General features: G+C 34.5%; 1 protein-coding gene across 2 annotated transcripts in view; it reads right to left on the bottom strand.

Annotated features, from left to right (window-relative positions):
* The window catches only part of USP32 (ubiquitin specific peptidase 32), a 195,142-nt gene that overhangs the window by 57,615 nt on the left and 115,284 nt on the right, over positions 1–22,243 (bottom strand). For both annotated transcript variants that reach the window (XM_068530497.1, XM_068530498.1), the window contains exons 6-11: positions 15,751–15,882; positions 13,996–14,103; positions 12,027–12,142; positions 11,587–11,649; positions 9,988–10,071; positions 4,810–4,871 (exon numbers count right to left, since the gene is read on the bottom strand). In XM_068530497.1, the coding sequence (XP_068386598.1) occupies positions 4,810–4,871; positions 9,988–10,071; positions 11,587–11,649; positions 12,027–12,142; positions 13,996–14,103; positions 15,751–15,882 (565 nt within the window). The remainder of the gene's footprint in view (positions 1–4,809; positions 4,872–9,987; positions 10,072–11,586; positions 11,650–12,026; positions 12,143–13,995; positions 14,104–15,750; positions 15,883–22,243) is intronic.

Here is a 22,243-nt window from a genome sequence, read left to right as displayed (position 1 = left end):
TTGCCCCGTGGCATGTGGGATCTTAGTTCCCCGACCAGGGATCAAACCCACGTCCCCTGCATTGGAAGGCAGATTCTTAACCACTGGACCACCAGGGAAGTCCCAGTTTTCTTTATTATTATTTCCTATATTTATTTTTAAGCCTGGATTTCTTGGGAAGAGCATAACTTACTTGCCAGCCAATGACTAGTGAGAGGCTGTGCTTAAACATCTGGAGCCACTTGCACCTCTTCCCTGATGGATCTGTGTTCACCATTTGAGAAACACATGCAAAGTTCAGAAAGGTTACAAATCTTCTCTGTGCAAGGGAAGGCTTTTACTTTCTGCATGTGCAAGGATTCCCATTAAACCAGGAATGAACAGACAGCTAAGGCTCGCTTTGGTGTCTTCTGAGCTTGCATGTAGTCTTGTATATACTAGCAGCCTTCCAAATCATTTAGAATATGGGGAAGTTTATTAATACTCACTATGGTTATCTTGTTGTCTGGATCTCTTTGTTAAAATTTTGACTGGGCTGTCAGTCTGCTGCTTCCTTTAACCAGTACCTCAACCCCAAGCTAGTGATGTTCCCTGATCGTTTGCCACCATGTGATCTCTACTGTTTCTTACAATTTTTTTATAAGATTGTTTATATTCTTATTTTCTTCTCTTGCTTTCTTTTTTAAATTGAAGTATAGTTAATTTACAATGTTGTGTTAGTTTTAGGTATACAGCAAAGTGATTCAGATATATATATATATTCCTTTCAGATTCTTTTCCATCATAGATTATTATAAGATATTGAATATAGTTCCCTATACAGCAGGCCCTTGTTGTTTATCTATTTTATATACAGTAGTGTGTATATGTTAATCCCAAACTTCTAATTCCACCCCCCACCCCCATTTTTTTTACAATTCTCTTGGCCAGGCACTCAGCCCTGCTCTACTGCAAATCAAGTCAGCTCTCTCTGGCCTGCCCTGGTAAAACTATCATGCAGATCTGTTGGATGGGAGGGCATGGGAACAGTCTCAGGTAGAAATACTACAGAATCCCATTATTCTTACCAAGGTTTAGTAGTTTTTCTTGAATAAATGCTTCTCAATTTGTTGAATAACTCTGTTCAGTTTCCAGAGTCCTAAAATGGTTGGTTGACAATTTTGCCCAGTTGCTTTTCGGGGAGAGAATTTGCTGAGATCTTCACTCAGCCATTGCAGAAATCATGCTACTGATTTTTTTTAAATAAATTAATTAATTTTTTGACTGCTTTGGGTCTTCATTGCTGCGCGTGGGCTTTCTCTAGTTGCAGCGAGCGGGGGCTGCTCTTCATTGCAGTGTGGTACGTAGGCTTCTCATTGTGGTGGCTTCTCTTGTTGCGGAGCAGGGGCTCTAGGCGTGCAGGCTCAGTAGTTGTGGCACATGGGTTCTAGAGCACAGGCTCAGTAGTTGTGGCACATGGACTTAGTTGCTCTGCAGCATGTGGGATCTTCCCAGACCAGGGATCAAACCTGTGTCCCCTGCATTGGCAGGCGGATTCTTAACCACTGCGCCACCAGGGAAGTCCATGATACTGATTTTTAAACAAAGTACTGATTCTTTAAGTTAGCAACAAATATTTCTTTCTTTTTTTTTCTTTGAGACAAATATTTCTTTCACTTCATTGCCTATGTACCAACCTGACTCATCCTTTATTTATTTATTTAAAAATATTTATTTATTTATTATTTACTTTAGCTGTGCTGGGTCTTAGTTGCAGCACGTGGGATCTTTAGTTGTAGCAGGTGGACTTCTTAGCTGCGGCATGCGGCTCTTAGTTGTGGCACGTGAATTCTTTAGTTGCGGCATGCGTGCAGGATCTATTTCCCCAATCAGGGATTGAATCCGGGCCCCCTGCATTGCGAGCGTGGAGTCCTACCCACTGGACCACCAAGGAAGTCCCTCATCCTTTACTTTTTATTAAAAAAAAATTTTTTTTTGAAGATCTAATTCAGTTTATTCAGTGATTCATGAATCAGGTAGCATCCCGTCTAGCAACTAGAAGGGTGATTCCCTGACTCATCCATCAAAAACCATCATAGTAAAATGAATTTTTGAAGTGAAAAGTGGAGGCAAAATAAAACAAAACTCAGAAATCCAAATGAAATAAAAAATTTGGAATCTAGGATTTAAAATTCAGATTTATTGAAAAATAAGAAATATGGAAAGCAGTAGTTGTGTTTTTAATGAAAAAAGTCCTAGACTTGATTCTGCCACCTCCATGTAATTTTAGGTAAGTTCCTCAACTTTTGTGAATCTCAGTTTTCTCTTTTACAAAATGGGATGATGAAATTAATTTCATGCAGTTATTCTGAGGACTAGATGAAATAATCCAAGTGGAAGTATTTTGCAAAGAACAAAGTTTTATAAAAATATAAGATTATCTCAACATTATACTTTTAAATAGGGTTGCTATGAACATTTGCAAAATAATTAAGCCAAGGAATATATATACAGTTTACACCGCATTCTTAACATCTATGCTAAGTCATAATGACTTAAGAAGATATTAGTATAACATGAAATTATATTGCAGTGCTGTCAGAAAAAAAAGTTACTGCAGCTACATAAAAGCCTTTTAGTATTTCCTTACACTATCTCATTTGAACACTTCAATGTATTTTTAATTTTATTTTACGAGAGTTAAACATTAGAGAAAATCAAGCAACACTGTCAACATCTGTAAACTGTAAATAAGAAGAAGTCTTCTGAGTATGAAAATTAAAAAGACTACACGAGACCACACTTTTTATGAAAACAACATTTTAAAAAATAGATTTTGCCTAACCTTCTTTAAGAAGTAACCATTTTTAAAAATCCATTTAAAAAAGTTGCAAACTATATTTACTACTTCAACTAACCTAAATCTCAATTGGCACTGCCTATTTAAATGTGACTATGTAATCTTGTTCTCTGGTGTTCCCGACAACTCTGTTTCAGTAAAATCTCTTTTATCCATTAGTCTAAAGCCAAAAGAAACTACTAAAAAATTGGTATACACACTACTTTAGGAAAAAGTCAAGTGACAAACTATATGTTGAGACTTTATTCTAAAAGCAAAGTTTAGTAGAGACTCAGTCATATTTCTAAAATTTTCTATGTAAACATGTAGTATAATAGTAATCCTAAAGCAATGAAAGATACTTAAGGTATTAAAAATTGAATTATAACTATAAAAATATACAGGCTCATTAACCCAGGTATATGACTTCAAGTAATTCTGCCTAAGTAAATCCCTAATCAAAGGCTAATAGACTTTATTACTAAATTGTTCCAATATACTTATGTTAAAGAAAAATAGAGATAAAATTAGGGGATGAATAGGACCTATTAGCCAATCATTTAAATTATAAGAGGCTTTTATTGATAAGTAAAAGTGTCATTTTATATTACCTGCAGTGGAAATGTAAGCAGAAAGTAAAACTATATTTCAGAATATTCTCATTTTTGTAAAAAATTTACAAATTCCATCAGAGGTATACACGTATGTGCATATGTGATAGAGTGTCAATAGTGCAACCATCAACAAAATGAAAAGGCAACCTATAAAATGGGAGCAAATATTTGCAAACCACATATTTGATAAGGGGTTGATATCCAAAATATACAAAGAACTCATATAGTTCACTAGCAAAACACCAAAACAATCCAATTAAAAAAATGAAAAGAAAAAAAAAATGGGCAAAGGACCTGAATAGCCATTTTTCTAAAGAAAACATACAAATGGCCAATGGCTACATGAAAAGGTGCTCAACATCACTAAAAATGAGGGAAATACAAATCAAAACCACAATGAGATATCATCTCACATCTTTTAGGATGGCTATTATAAAAAAGATAAGAGATAACAAATGCTGGCAAGGATGTAGAGAAAAGAAACCCTTGTACACTGTTGGTGGGAACGTAAACTGATACAGCCATCACGGAAAACAGTGTGGAGGTTTCTCAGGAAATTAAAAATGGAACTACCATATGATCCAGCAATCCCACTCCCGGGTATATATCCAAAGGAAACAAAATCATTATCTTGAAGAGACAGCTCTATTCCCAATTCATTGAAGTATTATTCACACTAGCCAAGGTATGGAAACAATCTAAGTGTCCCAAAACGGATGAATGGATAAAGAAAATGTGGTCTTTTTATATATATAAAATGGAATTTTATTCAGCCTTAAAAGAGAAGGAAATCATGTCATTTACAAAAACATGGATGAAGCTGGAGGGCATTAAGCTAAGTGAAATAAGCCAGACAGAGAAAGACAAATACTGCATGGTATCAAAAAAAAAAAAAAAAAAAGTCAAATTCAGAAACTGAAGAGAAAAGTGGCTGCCAGGGGCTGGGAGAAATAGAGGTCGGTAAAAAGGTACAAATTTCCATTATAAGATATATAAGGTCTTCAAATCCAATGTGATATAGTTGATAACAATGTATTATATAAATGAAACCTGCTAAGAGAGCAGAACTTAAATGTTCTCACCCTCCACCCCCAAAAGGTAAATAAATATGTGAGCTGATGATGGTGTGTTAATTAACTCAATGGGTGGAATCCTTTCATAATGAATACAATATATCAAGTCATCACGTTGTACACTTTAAATATCTTAACCCAATCCCTTGGTTAGGAAGTTAGTTTAACAAAAACATTTCATTATATAACTATTTTGGAGAAACAAAGTGCTACTGTAATGATAACATTAAAATAGGACATGCTGTTACTCAGTAACAATATATTTCAGGTGTCAGAAATTTCAACTATTTAATGAAAAATATACAGATTGGAACTACAAACTTACCTAATAATTTGTCCTTCCTCTTCTGGAGTAGCTGGTCTTAACCCCAGAACTATGTGACATACCTAGAGATAAAAGCGGTAAATTAAACTTCTTTGGTGCCAATGACTGGACTATAGACTATTTCACATTCTCTGTATGAGATCCATATTCTAGATGGGAATCTAAATCAGCAATAGCTTTCAATTGATGAATTATCAATGGTCCACTTAAGCAAATCTGAACTTTAAACTTAAGTTTTCTGTGTTGTTGTTTCTTTTTAAACAAACCATTGCAATGGAAAGCAATTCCCAAATCTCTGCATGATAAGAAAGAGACAGAGAGAGAGAGAGACAGAGAAAGGAAGAAAGGAAGAAAAGGAGAAAGGAAGAAAGAAACTATTTTTCAGAATATTTCATTAACACTATATATCTTAATTATCTCACATAGAGAATATTACTTCCTTTCCTGAAATCTGAAGAGCATACCATGGCACCTGGGCAGAGAGGTGAAGGGGAGATGAAAAGGATACAGAAGATAAAGGATAATGGTGGCATTTCAATTTGAACAACTCTAAGAAAAACATTATTGCCACTAGTGCTAAATATGTTTTTTAAGGCTCATTTTCTCCTCAATTTATTTGCCTTCTCTAAATATCATCACAAAAGATATGATTTTTCCCCCAACATTTAACATGAAAATTTTCAAAAATACAGAAAAGTTGAAAGAATTTTACACTGAACACCTCATACCCATTACCTAAGTCTAACATTTACATTTTTATTATACTTAATCTATTCATCCCTCAATTCATCATCTTAATTTTTGCATGCATTTCAAAGTAAATTATAGCTGTTAGTACAGCTCCCTGTAAATACATCAGCATGCCTGTTTATAGTTTTGTTTACATTTTGAAGTACAATTTACTTAACAGTACACAAATTAGGTTTATAAGATTCATCCACGTATCACTAGTTCATTCTTTTTTATTGCTGAGTAATAGTCCACTGTTTGAAAATACCATTTTATCCATTCTCCTACTGATGAATACTTGGGCTTTGGGTTTTGTTTATTTTTTTAATTTATTTTTGGCTGCGTTGGGTCTTCGTTGCTGCGCGCGGGCTCTCTCTAGTTGTGGTGAGCAGAGTCTACTCTTGGTTGCGGTGCGCAGGCTTCTCATTGTGGTGGCTTCTCTTGTTGCAGAGCACGGGCTCTAGGGCATGCAGGTTTCAGTAGCTGTGGCACATGGGCTCAGTAGTTGTCACTCACGAGCTCTAGAGCGCAGGCTCAGTAGTTGTGGCGCACGGGCTTAGTGGCTCCGCGGCATGTGGGATCTTCCTGGACCAGGGCTCAAACCCGTGTCTCCTGCATTGGCAGGTGGATTCTTAACCACTGCGCCACGAGGGAAGCACAGGTATCTGGTTTTTTGTAAGCAAACTTAATAAAAAGGAAATATAATATACATGCTTAAAAGTGAACAATATTTTAAAAAGATTTTTTAATTGAAGTTTAGTTGATTTACAATATTGTGTTAGTTTCACATGTAGAGCAAAGTGATAAAAGTGAACAAATCTTAAGTGTACAGTTTAGTGACTTTTCATAAAGTAAACACACCTATGTAACCTTCATCTAGTCAAGAAACAGAACATTGCTACCTCCCCCAAAGTTCCACTTTGAGTTCTTTCCCAGACACCACTGTACCCCTTTGATGTGTTCACTATACTAAATTCTACCACCATGGATTGGTTTTGTCTGCTTTTGAATTTTCTGGTCCAGTATTTTCCACTCAAAATTATGTAAGATTCATCCATGTGGTTGTGTGTAGCACTAGTATATTTATTTTTATTGCTTTAAAGTAAACCATATGTATGCATGTGCCACCATTTCTGTTTATGTATTTATTGTTGATAGGTACTTGGGTCATTTTCTGTTTGGGACTGTAACAAAAAGTGATTATAAGAACTTATTCTATGTTTTTTGGTGCTCGGATATACAAGTTTCTGTAGGGTACACACATGGGGTAGATTTGCTGAGTCATAGAGTATACATAAAAACAGCCAAACAATTTCTTAAATACTTGTAAGAATTTATATTCCTAGTGGCAATGTGTAAGAGTTCCAGTTGCTTGTTATCCTCAACAATGCTTCATATCACTTCAAAGCTAACCATTCTAGTGGATGTCTAATGGTACTCCAAGTGTGATTTTAAAATGTATTTCCATTATGACTAAAGAAGTTAGCCCCCTTTCATAATTATTAGCTATTTTGGATATTCTCGTTTGTGAAGCACCTGTTCAAGTTTTTTGTACACTTTGATATTGAGTTTCTGCCTTTTTTTCATTGATTTTTTTGCTCTTTGTATGCCCTATATACAAGTCTTCTGTTGGATACAGGTATAGCAAATATATTCTTTTCACTTTTTTTTTTTTTTTTTTTTTTGGTCACGCCGCATGGCATGGGGAATCCTAGTTCCTCAACCAGAGATCAAACCCGTGCCCCCTGCATTGGAAGTGCAGCGTCTTAACCACTGGACCGTCAGGGAAGTCCCTCTTTTCACTTTCTTAATGGTATCTCTTGATAAAAAGAATTCTTAATTTTACTGAAGTCCAACTTAAAACTTTTCTTTATGCTTAGTGCTCTGTGTCCTGTTTAAGAACTCTTTGCCACCTCAAAGTCATTAAAATATCTCCTATATTATTTTCTAGACATTTTATTGTTTACTGTTCAAATTTATTAGATTTATAATCTACCTAAATTACTTTTCATGTATTATAATGGGGTGGGAATAATGATGCATGTTTTCACCATATGAATACTAATTAATTCAGTACCACTTACTGAAAAGACCACCCCTTTGCATCTGCAATGCAATGTCTTCTTTGTTATAAATCAAGTGATCACACCTATGTAGGTCTGTTTAAGAACTCTCAATACTGTTCCACTGGTTTGTCTAACTTTATGCAGATATCACATTGTCTTAATACTGTTATTTTATAACAAGTTCTAATATCTGGTAATACAAGTCCACTGTTCTTTAATATCACCTTTGCTATTTTTATTTTTGGCCCTTCATACTTCTCTGTGTATTTAGAATCAGCTTGTCAAGTTCTACAAAAACACAATGACAACAATGAACTTCTTGGGATTCTGATTGTGAGTGCACAAATCTTTAAATCAACTGAAGGGGAATTGACATCTTTAAAGTATTGAGCCTTCCAATCCATAAATATGGATTATCTCCCTCTGTATTGGTTTTTTTATTACTACTGTAACAAATTATCACAAAATTTGCAGCTTAAAACAACACAAATTCATTATCTTACCGTTATGTAGGTCAAAAGCAAGGCATGGATCTCACTAGGCTAAAAATCAAGATGGCAACAGGGTTGTATTCCTTTCCGGAGGTCAAAGGAAGAATATGCTTCCTTGCCTTTTCCAGCTTCTAGAGTTCACCCACATTCCTTTGCTCGTGGCCCCTTCCTCTTTCTTCAAAGCTAGCCACTTGCACCTCTCTCCCTCTTCTTCCAACGTCATTTCTTTCTCTCTGACCACAGCTGAGAAAGATTTTCCACTTTTAAGGACTCATGTGATTAGACTGGACCCATCTGGATAATACAGGACAATCTCCCCATCTCAGAGTCCTTAAACTGATACATCTGCAAAATCCCCTTTGCCATGTAAAATAACATATTCACAGGTTCCAAGGATTAGGGCATGGATATTGGTGGGGGTGGGGGTAGGGTGCGTTATTCTGCTTACCACATTATTTAACATTTGATACTTTCTGACAAATGTATAAGATAGAAGATCCTGCTCATGTTTAGCATGCTTCCTCTGCAAAATATTGGGCACTGAGTTTATTAAAAAGGATTGAAAATAAAGTATTACCACAGGAATGGTTTACTAATTCTACTGATACTTATGTTACACTTAAATACTCAGGCAAGAGTGGGATCTTGGCAAATAAAATAAGAGCATAATTCAAGCTTTTATCACTGAACTTACCAGCTAACTCTACCTATTTTAAGACACTGATAGAAAATAAAACAAATTAGCATAACAGTCTGCTTACTCATATATTAAGTGAACATAAAGTTCACTTAAGTGGTCAAAATGTTTATATAACTAATTATGACTTAAAGTAGTTGAGAATATTATTTTAAATGAGATAAAAAAATAGCTGATCAATTTTCATATTACCAAGCAAGTCATTTCTGTTTATAGTAGTGATTTATATTATTTTTGTACATTTTTTATTTTACAAAGCCGTCAACTTAAATCCCTGCTGAAAACTGATAGTGGAGCAGCTGAGTGATTTATATGGATATTATAGGCTTATCAGATTGCATATGCTTTAAATATACATTAATTAGTCATTAGCTATCAGGAAGAGTTCAATTTCCATTTATTCTAACATCGTTGTGTCGCAGACAAGTTACTCTTTATTTGCAATGGAAGACCATGATACATACAAAGATACTAAACCTTTCTGACTTTCACAGGGGTGCTTTTACAAGGAAAGGAAAATATAATAAGGAGAATCTAAAATATCACTATTAAGTCAACAAATATTTATAAAGAACCATGAAAAATGGGAAACCATAAGTTATTTTTTTAAATTGGAGCAAGAGAAGTATTTTAACTGGGAAAACAGTTAAAATATGGCTGCTCACTCCTAGCAGCTACTCTTTGTTCCTTCTCCTTCAATCTTTTCTGGACCTTCTAAAGAATTAGAAAAAAAAACAAAACTGAGAAACAGTCTTGCATCTAAGATAATCTCCTAACTGGGAAGATTGTATATTTTGTGAAAAATTTACAGCTGCCTACTTATGATCCATCTCTCTGTTCACACAGCCTTACTTGTTAGGAGGGGCCTTTAAACAAGGCAACAACGAAGAAAAATAGCAAATTATAATGGCTTTTGCAATTTAAATTATTCTCTATGTGTCTACATTCTCCTCTGTCATTAGTTGTAAGATAAACAGAATCAGCTCTATTCTACTTTCCTATCATCTCATGACTTTGAGAAGCTTCAGTAGGCACTCATGCTCTCTCACCATCCTTCAGGTCGTGTACGGGATAATGTAGTTCTTTTTATAATATATGGTTTTGTAGCCCAGTTGTAATAACTATTACATAATGGAAAAGATGCAGAACTACTGGTACCACTGTCCTCTGTACCTGTCATTTACCTTAAACATACCTGGAAAAGTAGATTCAAAAATTCATTGGCAAGAACATTTTTCACACTCCAGATTTGATAGTCTTCTAGAGTAAGATGGCCCATCTGAAAGAGAAACAGTATTTTAAAAGATCTCATTTTTTATAGTATTTGAATAAAATCTGGTTTATTAAACTTCTAATTGTCATATGTCTGAAAGAAAACCAATAATTTAAGGGAGATGCTATGTGCTCATCTGAGAAGTAGGCCAGCTAGGATAAGTTTAAAAGTAACCAAACTTTGTCGAAATAGTCAATGGCAATGAGGACAATTTATCACCAACAATCTTCTTCTTCCAATAAGACCTGGGAAATAACTCACAGTATCTTCTGGTTCAAAGGTTACTTATGGAACCCACAAAACGCCCTGAGTAGGGAAAATGAAGCATTTACTAATTTTGAAAGCATTTTTGCAGACTCTTTGGATTGTGCCCTTTGATCCTAACAATTTTCTAAGACCTTCTTAGAAATATCTGGCAATTTTATCAGAATACTTAGAGATTTAACAGAATTTAATAAATATAAAAAATGAGTATCTACATTACATTTCCCCAAAATACAATTTAACATTACTCTTATAAGTTGAGTAAAGCAATATTTTCTTGGTGTCGAAGTGTACCAAAAATTACATTTTCATACAGAAGGCAAAATATATGTAAGCTATTACATGCTTATTCTGGCTGCCATTAAAGAACTCAGAAGAGACCTTTACCAATATTACTTTTTAAATTTTTTAAAAGAATATATGTGGGGCTTCCTTGGTGGCACAGTGGTTAAGAATCCGCCTGCCAATGCAGGGGACACAGGTTCGAGCCCTGGTCCGGGAAGATCCCACATGCCGCGGAGCAACTAAGCCCGTGAGCCACAACTCCTGAGCCTGCGCCTAGAGCCCATGCTCTGCAACAAGAGAAGCCACTGCAATGAGAAGCCCACGCACCGCAGCGAAGAGTAGCCCCCCCTCACCGCAACTAGAGAAAGCCCACGCACACAGCAACAAACACCCAGTGCAGACAAAAATAAATAAATTAAATAAATAAAAAAAAAAAAAAAAAAAAGAATATATGCACTACCCAGATTGAGATAAAAGGTCATTTCCATCATCCCAAATATCCTTATGGTCCTCCCCAGTTAAATCACTCATCCCCGAAATCACTGTTGTAACACCTATTACCATTTTTAAGTTTTGCCTCTGTTTTCGAACTTCATATAAATGGAATCATACAATATGTGTTCCTTTTTTCTGTGCATTCTTTCGCTCAATATAAGGTTAGCCCTACCATAACTTATTAAAATGGGAGAAATAAAGATTATAAACGATGGCAAGGGCTGTGTCTACTTAATTTTTATAAAATGCCTAGCTTATAAAATATAATAAATGTTCTTATGTATGTAACACTTAATGGAGTTGTTTAAAGATGGAATGGGCTATCTTTAGAGACAACTTGGAGGTGTTGTAACCACAGATCCAAATAAGCACTTGGTGGGGATGAGGTAGAAGAGATTTAAATATGTATATAAACTATATATATCAATTCAGAGTACAAGATATTTTTAGAAAAGGATTAGTCCCAGCGAGACTCACCTTTGTGGTGTCATGTGCATTCAATATGCCTTCTACAATGTCAGATAGATCCATGTGTAATTCCTTTAAAAACAGAAACCCAAAGACATAATTAGAAAAGACTAGATATCATCTTTATTAGTCAGTGACTAAGGTATACGATATTTTGGTCAAGTATTTTTTAAAATTACCATTAATAGATTGTTACACTTGCTTTAAAAAATTAAGCCAATTTCCCTCTGGTTTCATTTTTACTTTACACAATACATTCAGTTTATGAAATTTTCTAAGGCAAATTCTTTTCTCAATTTTGTACCTTCAGCTATGGATATTTTGAGTAGCATAATATAGCAACTAGAGGTAATAACAAATCCCTTTCTCTTGATCTCTTTTTAAAAATTTTCACTCTATTTTCCTGTTGGAAATTTACATGCAACAAGATGTATACCACCAGAATTTACCGGGATGTCATCAGTGCGGTTGTCCTTCCAGACCTCTAAGAGTGCAACCACCATGTCTCTCAGTTCAACCCTGGAGAGAACTCCATCACGGTCAACATCAAACACCTTGAAGCAAACTAAAGAAAAGAAACTCTTATGGAGGGAAATTACTTTTATATTCTGAAGTACAATACGTTTTACTGGAAGCTGCCTTAGTAAAATTACTTAGTTTCTTAAGCAAGTATATTCTGGATTAAGTCTGCTCATCTGGAGCAGACTATGTCATTAAAGTCCTCTGAACTTGTAGGACTTCCTACACATACTTGCTAAGTCTCTCTATCTAAATCATTAGCCAGGTTGGAGAACCCTATCCTTCCCCCAAATCTAGAGTTAAATTCCTTGCAAACTGAAAAATAAGAGCCAAATTACTATATAATACCTCACAGATTTTGAGGAGGTAGTTCAAGCCTTTAAATTAATTTCTAATATTTAAAACTGATCACTTCAGAGTTGATTCTCACAATGCTGAAAATGTTCCATCTACATTAAGAATCAACAATAACAAGGTGGTACAGTTGGCCCTCTGTATCCACAGGTTCCACATTTGTAGATTCAAACAACCACAGATCGAAAATATATAAAAATTAAGAAAAAAATTTTCCATAAAGTCCCCAAGAGCAAAACTTGAATTTGCCACACTGGCAACTATTTAATAGCATCTACATTGTATTTACAACTATTTACATTGTATTAGGTATTATAAATAACCTAGAGATGATGTAAAGTACACAAGAAGATGTGCATAGGTTATATGCAAATACTATGCCATTTTATACAAGGACTTGAGTATCCATGGATTTTGGTATCCGAGAAGGTCCCAGAACCAATCCCCAGCAGATACTGAGGGATAACTGTATAAAGATTTTGCCTCTCCAATGTAATTAAGGCACACTCATTTTTTGCCAAAGAACAATTTCAACTCTTCAATTCTTTGTTTATATACAACAGACTAAGAATTAGAAATAGCAGCACTTTGCTAATTAACATCAAATGAATCACTCTAGTTTATTAACTTCCACTAGCAAAAAAGAAATTAAAAAAAATTTTAAGGCAATAATAAACCTCAATTGAAAAGCAAAGATTTCGGCCTCTTTATTTAATATTTGAACTTTAATGGGAACAAATAATCTATCATAAAGCCAGGTTAGAATAATGGTATACCATATCAGGGAAGAAAAAAGAAATATAAATTTTTTAGATTACACACTTATCTATTTCATATACTCCCATAATAATTATGCTATTAAATCAATGGAGTGCATCACAGCACATTACTGAAGAATATCAAATAACAAGTAGCATACCCCAAATAGGCAACATTTGTGAAGCTGTATTTTAGAAAGACACAGAGATAATGACACTTGTAAATATATTAGAATCAGGTTCCAATTAAATGTAAACTGTTGCATTTTCTCGAATATAGTTAAGATTTATTAATTTAATATACTTATGCTTATAAATTACACTATAACATTTTAGTTAGGCTTAAAAGACCATTTTAGTATTTAATAAAACTGTGTTTTGATCATAAATTTCACTTTGCTAATAAAATATTAATGTATTCAAGTGACAGAAAATAAGTTATACTTCAAGTCATGCAAGACACAAAATTCTCTATAGACTACCAGAAAATATTTTCTAAGTGCTTAACATTTTCAAATACATCATGACTGATGTAGTTCATTTATCATGAACTGCACATTCATCTGGAAAAATCAACCCCGTTACTAATGACAAATCCCAAATCACTCCACAGAAAATAGGTGACTGAATCCTTACAGCGACCTCAGTAAAACCTCAACATGAGACTGCTATTTGCCAAAGTAATGAAAATTCAAGCCTAAATCCACAGATGATTTTTATATGAATGAATACTGATTTTTTTCGCTGTATAGTTTGCAAATTTTGTGACAATGTTTAACACACTTACATTTTTGTCTTTCGGCCAGGGGTCCTCTGCAACAGGCTGATAACCCACAGGATATCTCCTTAAAATCTATGTGATTGTCACGATTTTCATCAAAAGCATTAAACAAACCTGTAAAATAGGAAGACAACGTAAATCACAACAAACAAACTTCCTAGTGTTAATAATGACATGTTTATGAAAGGAGGCATGAATCTTTCCCATAAACTGACTGAATTAAAAAAAAAAAAAAAGTTTATCAGTAGTTCCCATTGTCCTAGGAAGTATTTCTCTTTTTCCTGGTATAATTATAAAGCTTAACTTTCTAGCAGAAAATACATTACTATCATTTAGTGTTTGGTTTTGTTTGCCTGCCTGTCTCTATCTTATATCAATTCCTATAGCTAAAAATGACTATAGCATGTAAAAAATAAAAATCAGTTTAAAAAATCAAGAACTGAAAAAAAATGTCAGAGACCACAATTATCCTTATTTGGAAAGACTAAGAAGAAAAAGGAAAAAAGAAGAAAAGTTGAACTGCATATCAAAGATATACTGTGTTGTTATTAATAAGCTCCATTAAGCTCTTTCATGAAGCAAAGAAAAATAACACACTATATTACCAAAGAAAGAAATTCTGTACTGCAGTCTTCTTTGTATTACTTAATATTTATAAATATTTTAAAATTCAGAAATAAAAGGGAATTTATAATATAATCCTGTGGTTTTCAAACTTTTTGTAAAAAATAGAAATGGAATAATTTTGTTTTCAGATAAAATGACTTATCACTCTCCAATTCTAGAAAGGTAAAAACACAACTGCACCTTTGAAGTAGGTACAAGCCCTATCTGTTCTGGCTCCCCTAACAGGTATTTCTGAAATACACTGGGAATGTGAAGAATACAGATTGTCTGTAAGACTCTACTTCTGTGCCCTCCGTTTAAAGAGTAGAAAATCAAAGGTAGAAGTAGTTACATGACTTGCCAAAAGTTAGAAAAGTTTAAAAAGGTCTGAACCAGAAGCAGAACCCAAGTATTCAGATTCCAAATATGGTTTTTGTGATATCACCAACAACTACCCTTTGCACTCCTAACTTTTTTTTTTTAAGTTATAGCAATGAAAAGTTTAGGGCTAAGTGGGGAGCATAGGGATGGTCCAGTCCAGTGGTTTCTTAATCTTTTTTGGGCAGGGGAGGGAGGGAGGGATACAACAGTGGAAACTTCTTCTTCCTTTTTTTTTTTTTGGTGCCACGCCACGCGGCTTGCAGGATCTTAGTTCCCCAACCAGAGACTGAACCCGGGACCTCAGCAGTGAAAGTGCAGAGTCCTAACCACTGGACCACCAGGGAATTCCCCAGTGGAACCTTCTTACGTAAAAGAAAAATAGTGGAGGCTCTTGAGGTGAGGGAAGAGGTGGGGCTATGTGTGGAAACCTAGAGCTCTGCCTGCTCAGTGGCCACCTCCCTATCCCTGCACCAGATGCTGAGGCACCTCATTGGAGTACAGTTTTGTAACCACTGTCTCGATCAAAATGTTTTATATATGAGAATACACAGGTGAGAGAGCAAAACTGACTTATGCAAGGCTACATAGGTAGAATAGGAAGCTCAAGACTATAAATCCCAATTTAGTTTTTTTTCCCCACTGAACTACACTATTTGCAAGAAACTTGCAAACTTGTAACATTATAGCCTTTTAGAGTTAAGATGTATTGGTTAGAAATAAAAGATGGTCTTATGTGTGTTTAGCAAGGAACACTAGAAATAGAATGATTCCTACCTTCACTTAGAGATGGACGAATTGGTGGTGAAACCAATGGGCCAAATGTCTCTAAATCAAATCGTCCAGTTCGGGATTGAGCCTTCAGCAACCAATAGCGTTTCTCCAGATCAATGATGTCTGATTCCTCCACTGAGAGTCAAATCAAACAAGATTATAAAACCTCAGTCTTCTCTTCTGGGCAGTTAGTTCATCCTGATAATGTAACTTCTAAGGATATATTTTAATTTCCCAGTTAAATTGCTAAAAATTACCTAAAACAAAACTCTGAAAGACAAATACATTATATTTAAAATGGAATGAAAATTAAATTCAAATTAACATATAAGAAGCTTTAAAATGGAAATTTTTTTTTTTGCAGTTCCCCATTTAAATCCAATATGCAAAACAGGAAACAACTGAGACCTTTTTTTTTGGCTTCCCACACCATTTTTATCTGTACTCATTTTTGGTAATTTTCAATCTGTATCTTGGATTTAGTGATTCTATATACATATTCTCTCCTGGCTACACTATAAACATCCTAATAGCAGGATCCCACGTCTGATCCATCCTGTTGATATGGTAACTACACACATTCAATACTTATTAAATAAATGAAAATGAACATGACAAAAGATGTTATAAGTAATAAAGTCAATAAATAAGACAGAGAGTAGAACAGGATTTATAATGTGATAGGTAATAGGGGCATCATGAAAACATGAACATCTTTTTCTCCTCATTCATCAGAAGATGTATTTTTAAAAAATCACAGGTAAACTCCAACTATGGTTACATTCTATATGTGCATTGTTGTTTTTTTTTTTTTAGTTCCTCCAAGGAACTAAAGTAAGATTTGGAAAACAAACAAGGTGAGTCCTTCCATTACCCTGGCTTTCTGCCTGAAGCCTCTTCCCAGACCTTGGCAAGGTATGAGGAACCTAAGCAGTGAAATTTCACTGAGTTAAGAATAGAACTTGTAGTTCAGGGAGGTTGAGGTAGCTCAAGTTTACAGGGCAGAATACTGGAGAGGAAAGAGTTATGTAGAGAAAGAGCTCCAGAAAAATGAACAGGAGTCTTGCTGAGTTTTGGCAGAGTACTAAGCTATGTACGCATAGAGTGAAATTCATTGAGGCTGGGCTAGGAGATGCCTAAGTTCTGACCAGCCAGAGCGGAGATACCTTGTTGAACACTGGGAGCATTCACAGACTCAGAGGGTCACACTTAATCAGTAGGGGAAAAACTAACTCTTAGAGTAAAGGCTACTCCAGACTTGCCCCCAAAAAACTTTAAAAAAAAATTCTAGAAAATATCAACCTGATCCACAAATAACTCCCTATCAAAACAAAACAAACTTCCTATTTTAAAGGATGACAATAGAATCCATTAGCCATATAACATTCATAATGTCTAGCATCCAAATATATATATGTACATAAAACAGCAGGAAAAAGCGATCCAAAACCAGGATAAAAACCAGTCAATAGAAAAAGCCATAGAAATAACAGAGATGATGGAATTAGCAGACAAGGCTTTAAAACATCCATTATAAATATCTCCAGAATTTAAGGAAAACCATGACTATATTGAAAGGAGAAACAGAAACTATTAAAAAAAAAAGTACCAAATGAAACTACTAGAGATGAAGAGTACAATACAATCATCCCTTGGTATCCATAGGAGATTGGTTCCAGGACCCCCATGGATACCAAAATCCAAGGACGCTCAAGGCCCTTATATAAAATGGTGTAGTATTTGCATATAACCAATGCACATCCTCCTGTATACTTTAAATCATCTCTAGATTACTTATAATACCTAATAAAATGTAGATGCTATATAAACAGTTGCTGGTACGTGGCAAATTCAAGTTTTGCTTTTTGGAACTTTCTGGAAAAAAATTTTTTTCAAATATTTTCAATCCCCAATTGGTTGAATCTGTGGATGCGAAATCTGTGGATATGGAGGGTTAACTGTACTTGAAATTTTAAAAATTCACGGGCGATTAACTGCAGATTAAAAAATACAGAGGAAAGGTCAGTGAACCTGAAGACTGAGCAATAGAAACTATCCAAATGGAAGCATAAGGAGAAAAAAAAGGCTGAAAAAATTAGTAGACTCTTAGTGACCTGTAAGACAATATCAAAAGTATAGCATACATGTTACTGGGGTCCCAGAAAAGAGTGGGCAGAAAATATTTAAAACAAATAACAGCTGAAAAAATTTCAAATTTGATTAAAACCATAATCCCATAGACAGAAGTTCAATGAAACTCGTGCAAGAAAAATTCAAGGAAAACCAAACCAAGGCAAGACACGATCCAATTGCTGATAAAGTAAAAATCTTAAAAGCAGCATGAGGGGAGAAAAAATACATTACAAACACAGGAACTAAGATAAGCAATGATTTCTTTTTGAAAACAAGGGAGCCAGAAGATTAATGGGGGTAAAAAAGGGTTTGAAAGGAGAAAAAAAAAAAACAACTGTTAATCTCAAATTCTATATCCTATGAAAATATCCTTCAAAAACAAAGGCAAAATAAAGTATTTTTTGGACAAACAAAAGCTGAGAGAATTCATCAATAGCAGAACAGTACCAAAAGGAATGGTAAAGGATGTTCTTCAGACTAAATTAAATGATACCAGATGGAAATCAGTATCTACACAGAGCAATGATGAAAACAGGAAACACCCAGTCCATAATGTCCATCTGATATCATTAATCATGACAGATTTTGGATAGGAGTTTAGTTGCAGCTTTGGTTAGACTAAGTTTACCTCTAGTTCAAATGCTCTGAAGGTGAGCTCAGATTTCTATTCAGGAGAGCTCAGAAACTGCTAGTTTTTGAAACTGGAGATCTATAAACTCCAGCCTGAAGGCTGCATGCATGTTTGTATAAATAATGTTTTATTAGAACACAACAATGCCATTTACTTACATATAGTTTATGGTTGCTAATGTGTTACAATGGCAGAGTTGAGTAATTGTAACAAAGAGCCATATGGCCTACAAGTCTGAAATATTAACTATTTGCCTTTTAAAGAAAATGTTTGTCAATACCTGTGTTGAAACTGCATAACCACAGGACTTCAAGACTGCAACTCCATAAAATGACAGCAGCTCAGGACCACAGAGCCTTGAGACTGCAACCTTCAAGATTTTGAGACTTCAAAATTATGAGCTCATGAAACTGCTTAACCCCAGTCTCAGCAAAATTTCCACAGGACAGAATTACGGGGTGGAGATGATTATCTTTGCACTTGCGGTTCCTTCAGATTTAAATCTGAAACGGGTTTTTCAAAGTTTGGCTGGATTCTCCTCATCCCAGCAAAGACTGTCCTCAGGCAGGCTCACTCTTCTGGCAGCCTTAGCCCCAATCTCAGCCTCTGGCCTCAGAAATGAAAGCACCTTTATATTCTTTGATTACCTAGGAAGCACTTGTCCCTCTGGAGTTCAGTTTTGCTTTGTTTTTTAAGATTTCTTTGTATTGATATGTCTTCAGTGGCTTTAAAGATTATGATTGTTTGGTTTATGTAGTGATTTCATGTTATTAAAATGGGAATGAAGATCCTTCATGTCCTTCTACTTCCCAACCTAAAGTAGAACCTTTCCCGTTATTTAACATGATTCTGAAAATTCTCACCAATGCAATAAGATACGAATATGAGGTATAATGTTAGAAAATAAGCAAGGTTATTATTTGCATATAAGTAGAATGCATTCCAAAAAACTCAAAGAGAAAACATTTAAAAATTATAATTGAGTTTAAAAATCTGTAGGGATATAAAATAAATATATAAAAATCAATGCTTTTCCTATATAACATTAATAACATGTAAGAAAACATAAAAGAGAAAAAGCATAACAATAATAGCAATTTCCCCACAAGAAACAAATATCCAAAAATAAAAGTCAGTAAGAAAATGGGGGTCAGATTATACAGGCCACTGTAAGGACTTTGATTTTAAGTGAAATTGTGAACCATTGGAGGATCTAAAGCAGAGGAGTGACATGATCCAACCTACAGGATCACTCTTGACTGCTGAGTTAAGAATAGCCTAGTGGGCAGCTAAGAACAGAAGTGAGTTTAAATCATCAATATACGGAATTAAAAAGCATTAAGACTACAATAAATTAACAAGTACAAGACAGACAATTCATAAAAAGGGGGGGAGTTAATTTCACTAAGAATAAAAACATCATTTCAGAAGAAAAATTTAAGCAGAATCATGCTACTTCTCTGCTTCAAAACTTTTTTAATACTCTTCTCGCAAGATACCCACATGGCTATTACACCTCTTTCAGATCTTTACTCGATGTCACATTCTCGGATCTTCTAAACTGCACCCCATCCAATGATGTTCCTCCATCCCTCTTCCCTGCTTTACTTTGCTCTCTAAGACTTATTTGTTTTGTTTGTTGTTTCCTCCAACTAGAACATATGCTCCTTGTAGGCAGGCTTTTTGGTCTATTTTATTCATTGCTATATTCTAAAACTTAGAATAATATCTGGTACATTTTGAGCACTCCAGAAATATTTTTTTAATGGACAAGTAGCTTACAAGTTACCTGGCAAGACAAGAACAATGTATTTTAAATTTCTAGTGATTTCAAAGCATTCATTCTTACTCTATTCCTTAGCAGTTTTGGTTTTTCTGTCTTTCTTTTTTTTTTTTTTTAAAGTTTTTTTGGCTGTGCTGCACAGCTTGCGGGATTTTAGTTCCCCGACCAGGGTTTGAACCCGGGCCACTGCAGTGAAAGTGCTGAGTCTTAACCACTGGACCACCAGGGAATTCCCATAGTTTTCTTTTCTTTTTTTTTTTTTTTAACAGAAGTATCTACTTCAAATACCCAGATGACTGAATTTATTTAAGAGGAATAATTTAAAATTTTAGCAATAGGGAGAGTAATCACAGGAGTTTGATATATAAATTGAGCATTACTGCCTCATTTTCCTAAATAAGATGTCTGTTTACTCCATTTATGATGTGAAAGGAAGAAAGAAAGAGAAATTTCTTCTGTTCCTCCAGAGAAACAGTTTTCTCAAATTCTAAATTTTCTTCCAAGTAGTAGATCTGCTGATTAAAAAAATCTGACACTGAAACCAAAGGTGGAAGACAGAAACTATGTTCTCATTTTTATACATCTAGGTACTGAGCATATAATGGGTATTCAATGAGTACTTCTGATCAGTTGGTGTTCAGTTAATACACTAAATTAGAACACAGAAAATTCACATCAACTTCCTCCCAAATGTTTTTACCTTTGAAAACTAAGTTCATTAATCTCCTTAAAAAACACATTTTTTTTTGTTGAAGTAGAAATGTGGAAAGACAAGTAAGTAGAACATATTTAGAAGACAAAAATGATCAGATTGGTTATGCTACAGCTCCCTTTTAAGTTTATGTGATCTGTTCATTTATAGTTACAGACTGTAATTTGTTAATCAAATATTTGCAAAAGCATGCTAAAGTAAGTTATATATATTATCATTACCCAAACATTTTACATGAGTTGGCAGCTGAATTGCTGAGAAGAGGAAAGATAACTAACCTTATTTTCACTTAAAGAAGTTAGAGGCTAACAACTGCAGTAGTTACTCTATTTGCAATTCATAAATAAATATCTAAACTTATACTTTACTAGCTAAATGGGAATGAATTTATCACCCACCTATTGGTATAATTTTTTCTGGTTCACAACAGCAGCATACTATATTCCCAACATTCTAAATAGTTCCTGGCCTGCCCTTTGGGCCATCCTAATCAAGTCCCACCTTACCGGAGGCTCCAGCTGCAGAAATTGTTCTTTAATGCCAGAATTGGATTCTTATTTAAAAACAAAAACAAAAACAAAGCCAAGCAAAATATCCAAGTATTTTCAAACAGTAACACAGTTCTTTAACATTTCTGAGGAAGCAACCTGTTCTCAAAAGCAATGACCTTCTGCGATCTATTTAAGCCTTACGTTATTTACAAGATAAGAGGATAATGAAGGAGGGACATGCAGATTTACTAGGCAGTTTATGGCCTAAGAATCACTGAAGTACTTTTCTCTTACTGAAAGGAGGTTTTAACATTGCAAACTAAAATGTGGCAAGGGAATATAATAATATGCATATTTTTAGTTGAGATAATAAATGTTAAAATAAAGCATTTGAGTTATATAAATTTGAGTTAGATAAGAAAAGAAAACCAATCAAAATGAGTTCAATGGCCCTAAAATTAGCCCAAAATACTACATTAATTACCTCAGGATCCAGATTCTACTACTTAAAAGAAATCACGCTTATGATACATTTTAGGGAAACTCTAAAAAACATATTTACAAGAAAGAGGTAGCACACATATTTTCTTCCAAATAATATAGCTAAACTCTATGAAAAGATGGTCATCATTAAGGAAAAAAAACTCTCAATTAGTTCTTAAAACATAGTTCTTAAAATCTTAGTTCTTCCAATTACCTATTTCACTGTTGGTAAATGGGGAATCATTCAGTGACCTTGCCTGGAT

This window comes from Eschrichtius robustus, chromosome 20 (assembly GCF_028021215.1).
Source record: "Eschrichtius robustus isolate mEscRob2 chromosome 20, mEscRob2.pri, whole genome shotgun sequence".
NCBI classification, from domain to species: Eukaryota; Metazoa; Chordata; class Mammalia; order Artiodactyla; family Eschrichtiidae; genus Eschrichtius; species Eschrichtius robustus.
The sequence above is the reverse complement of the archived record's forward strand: the minus strand, read 5'-3'. Positions and strand labels throughout refer to the sequence as shown.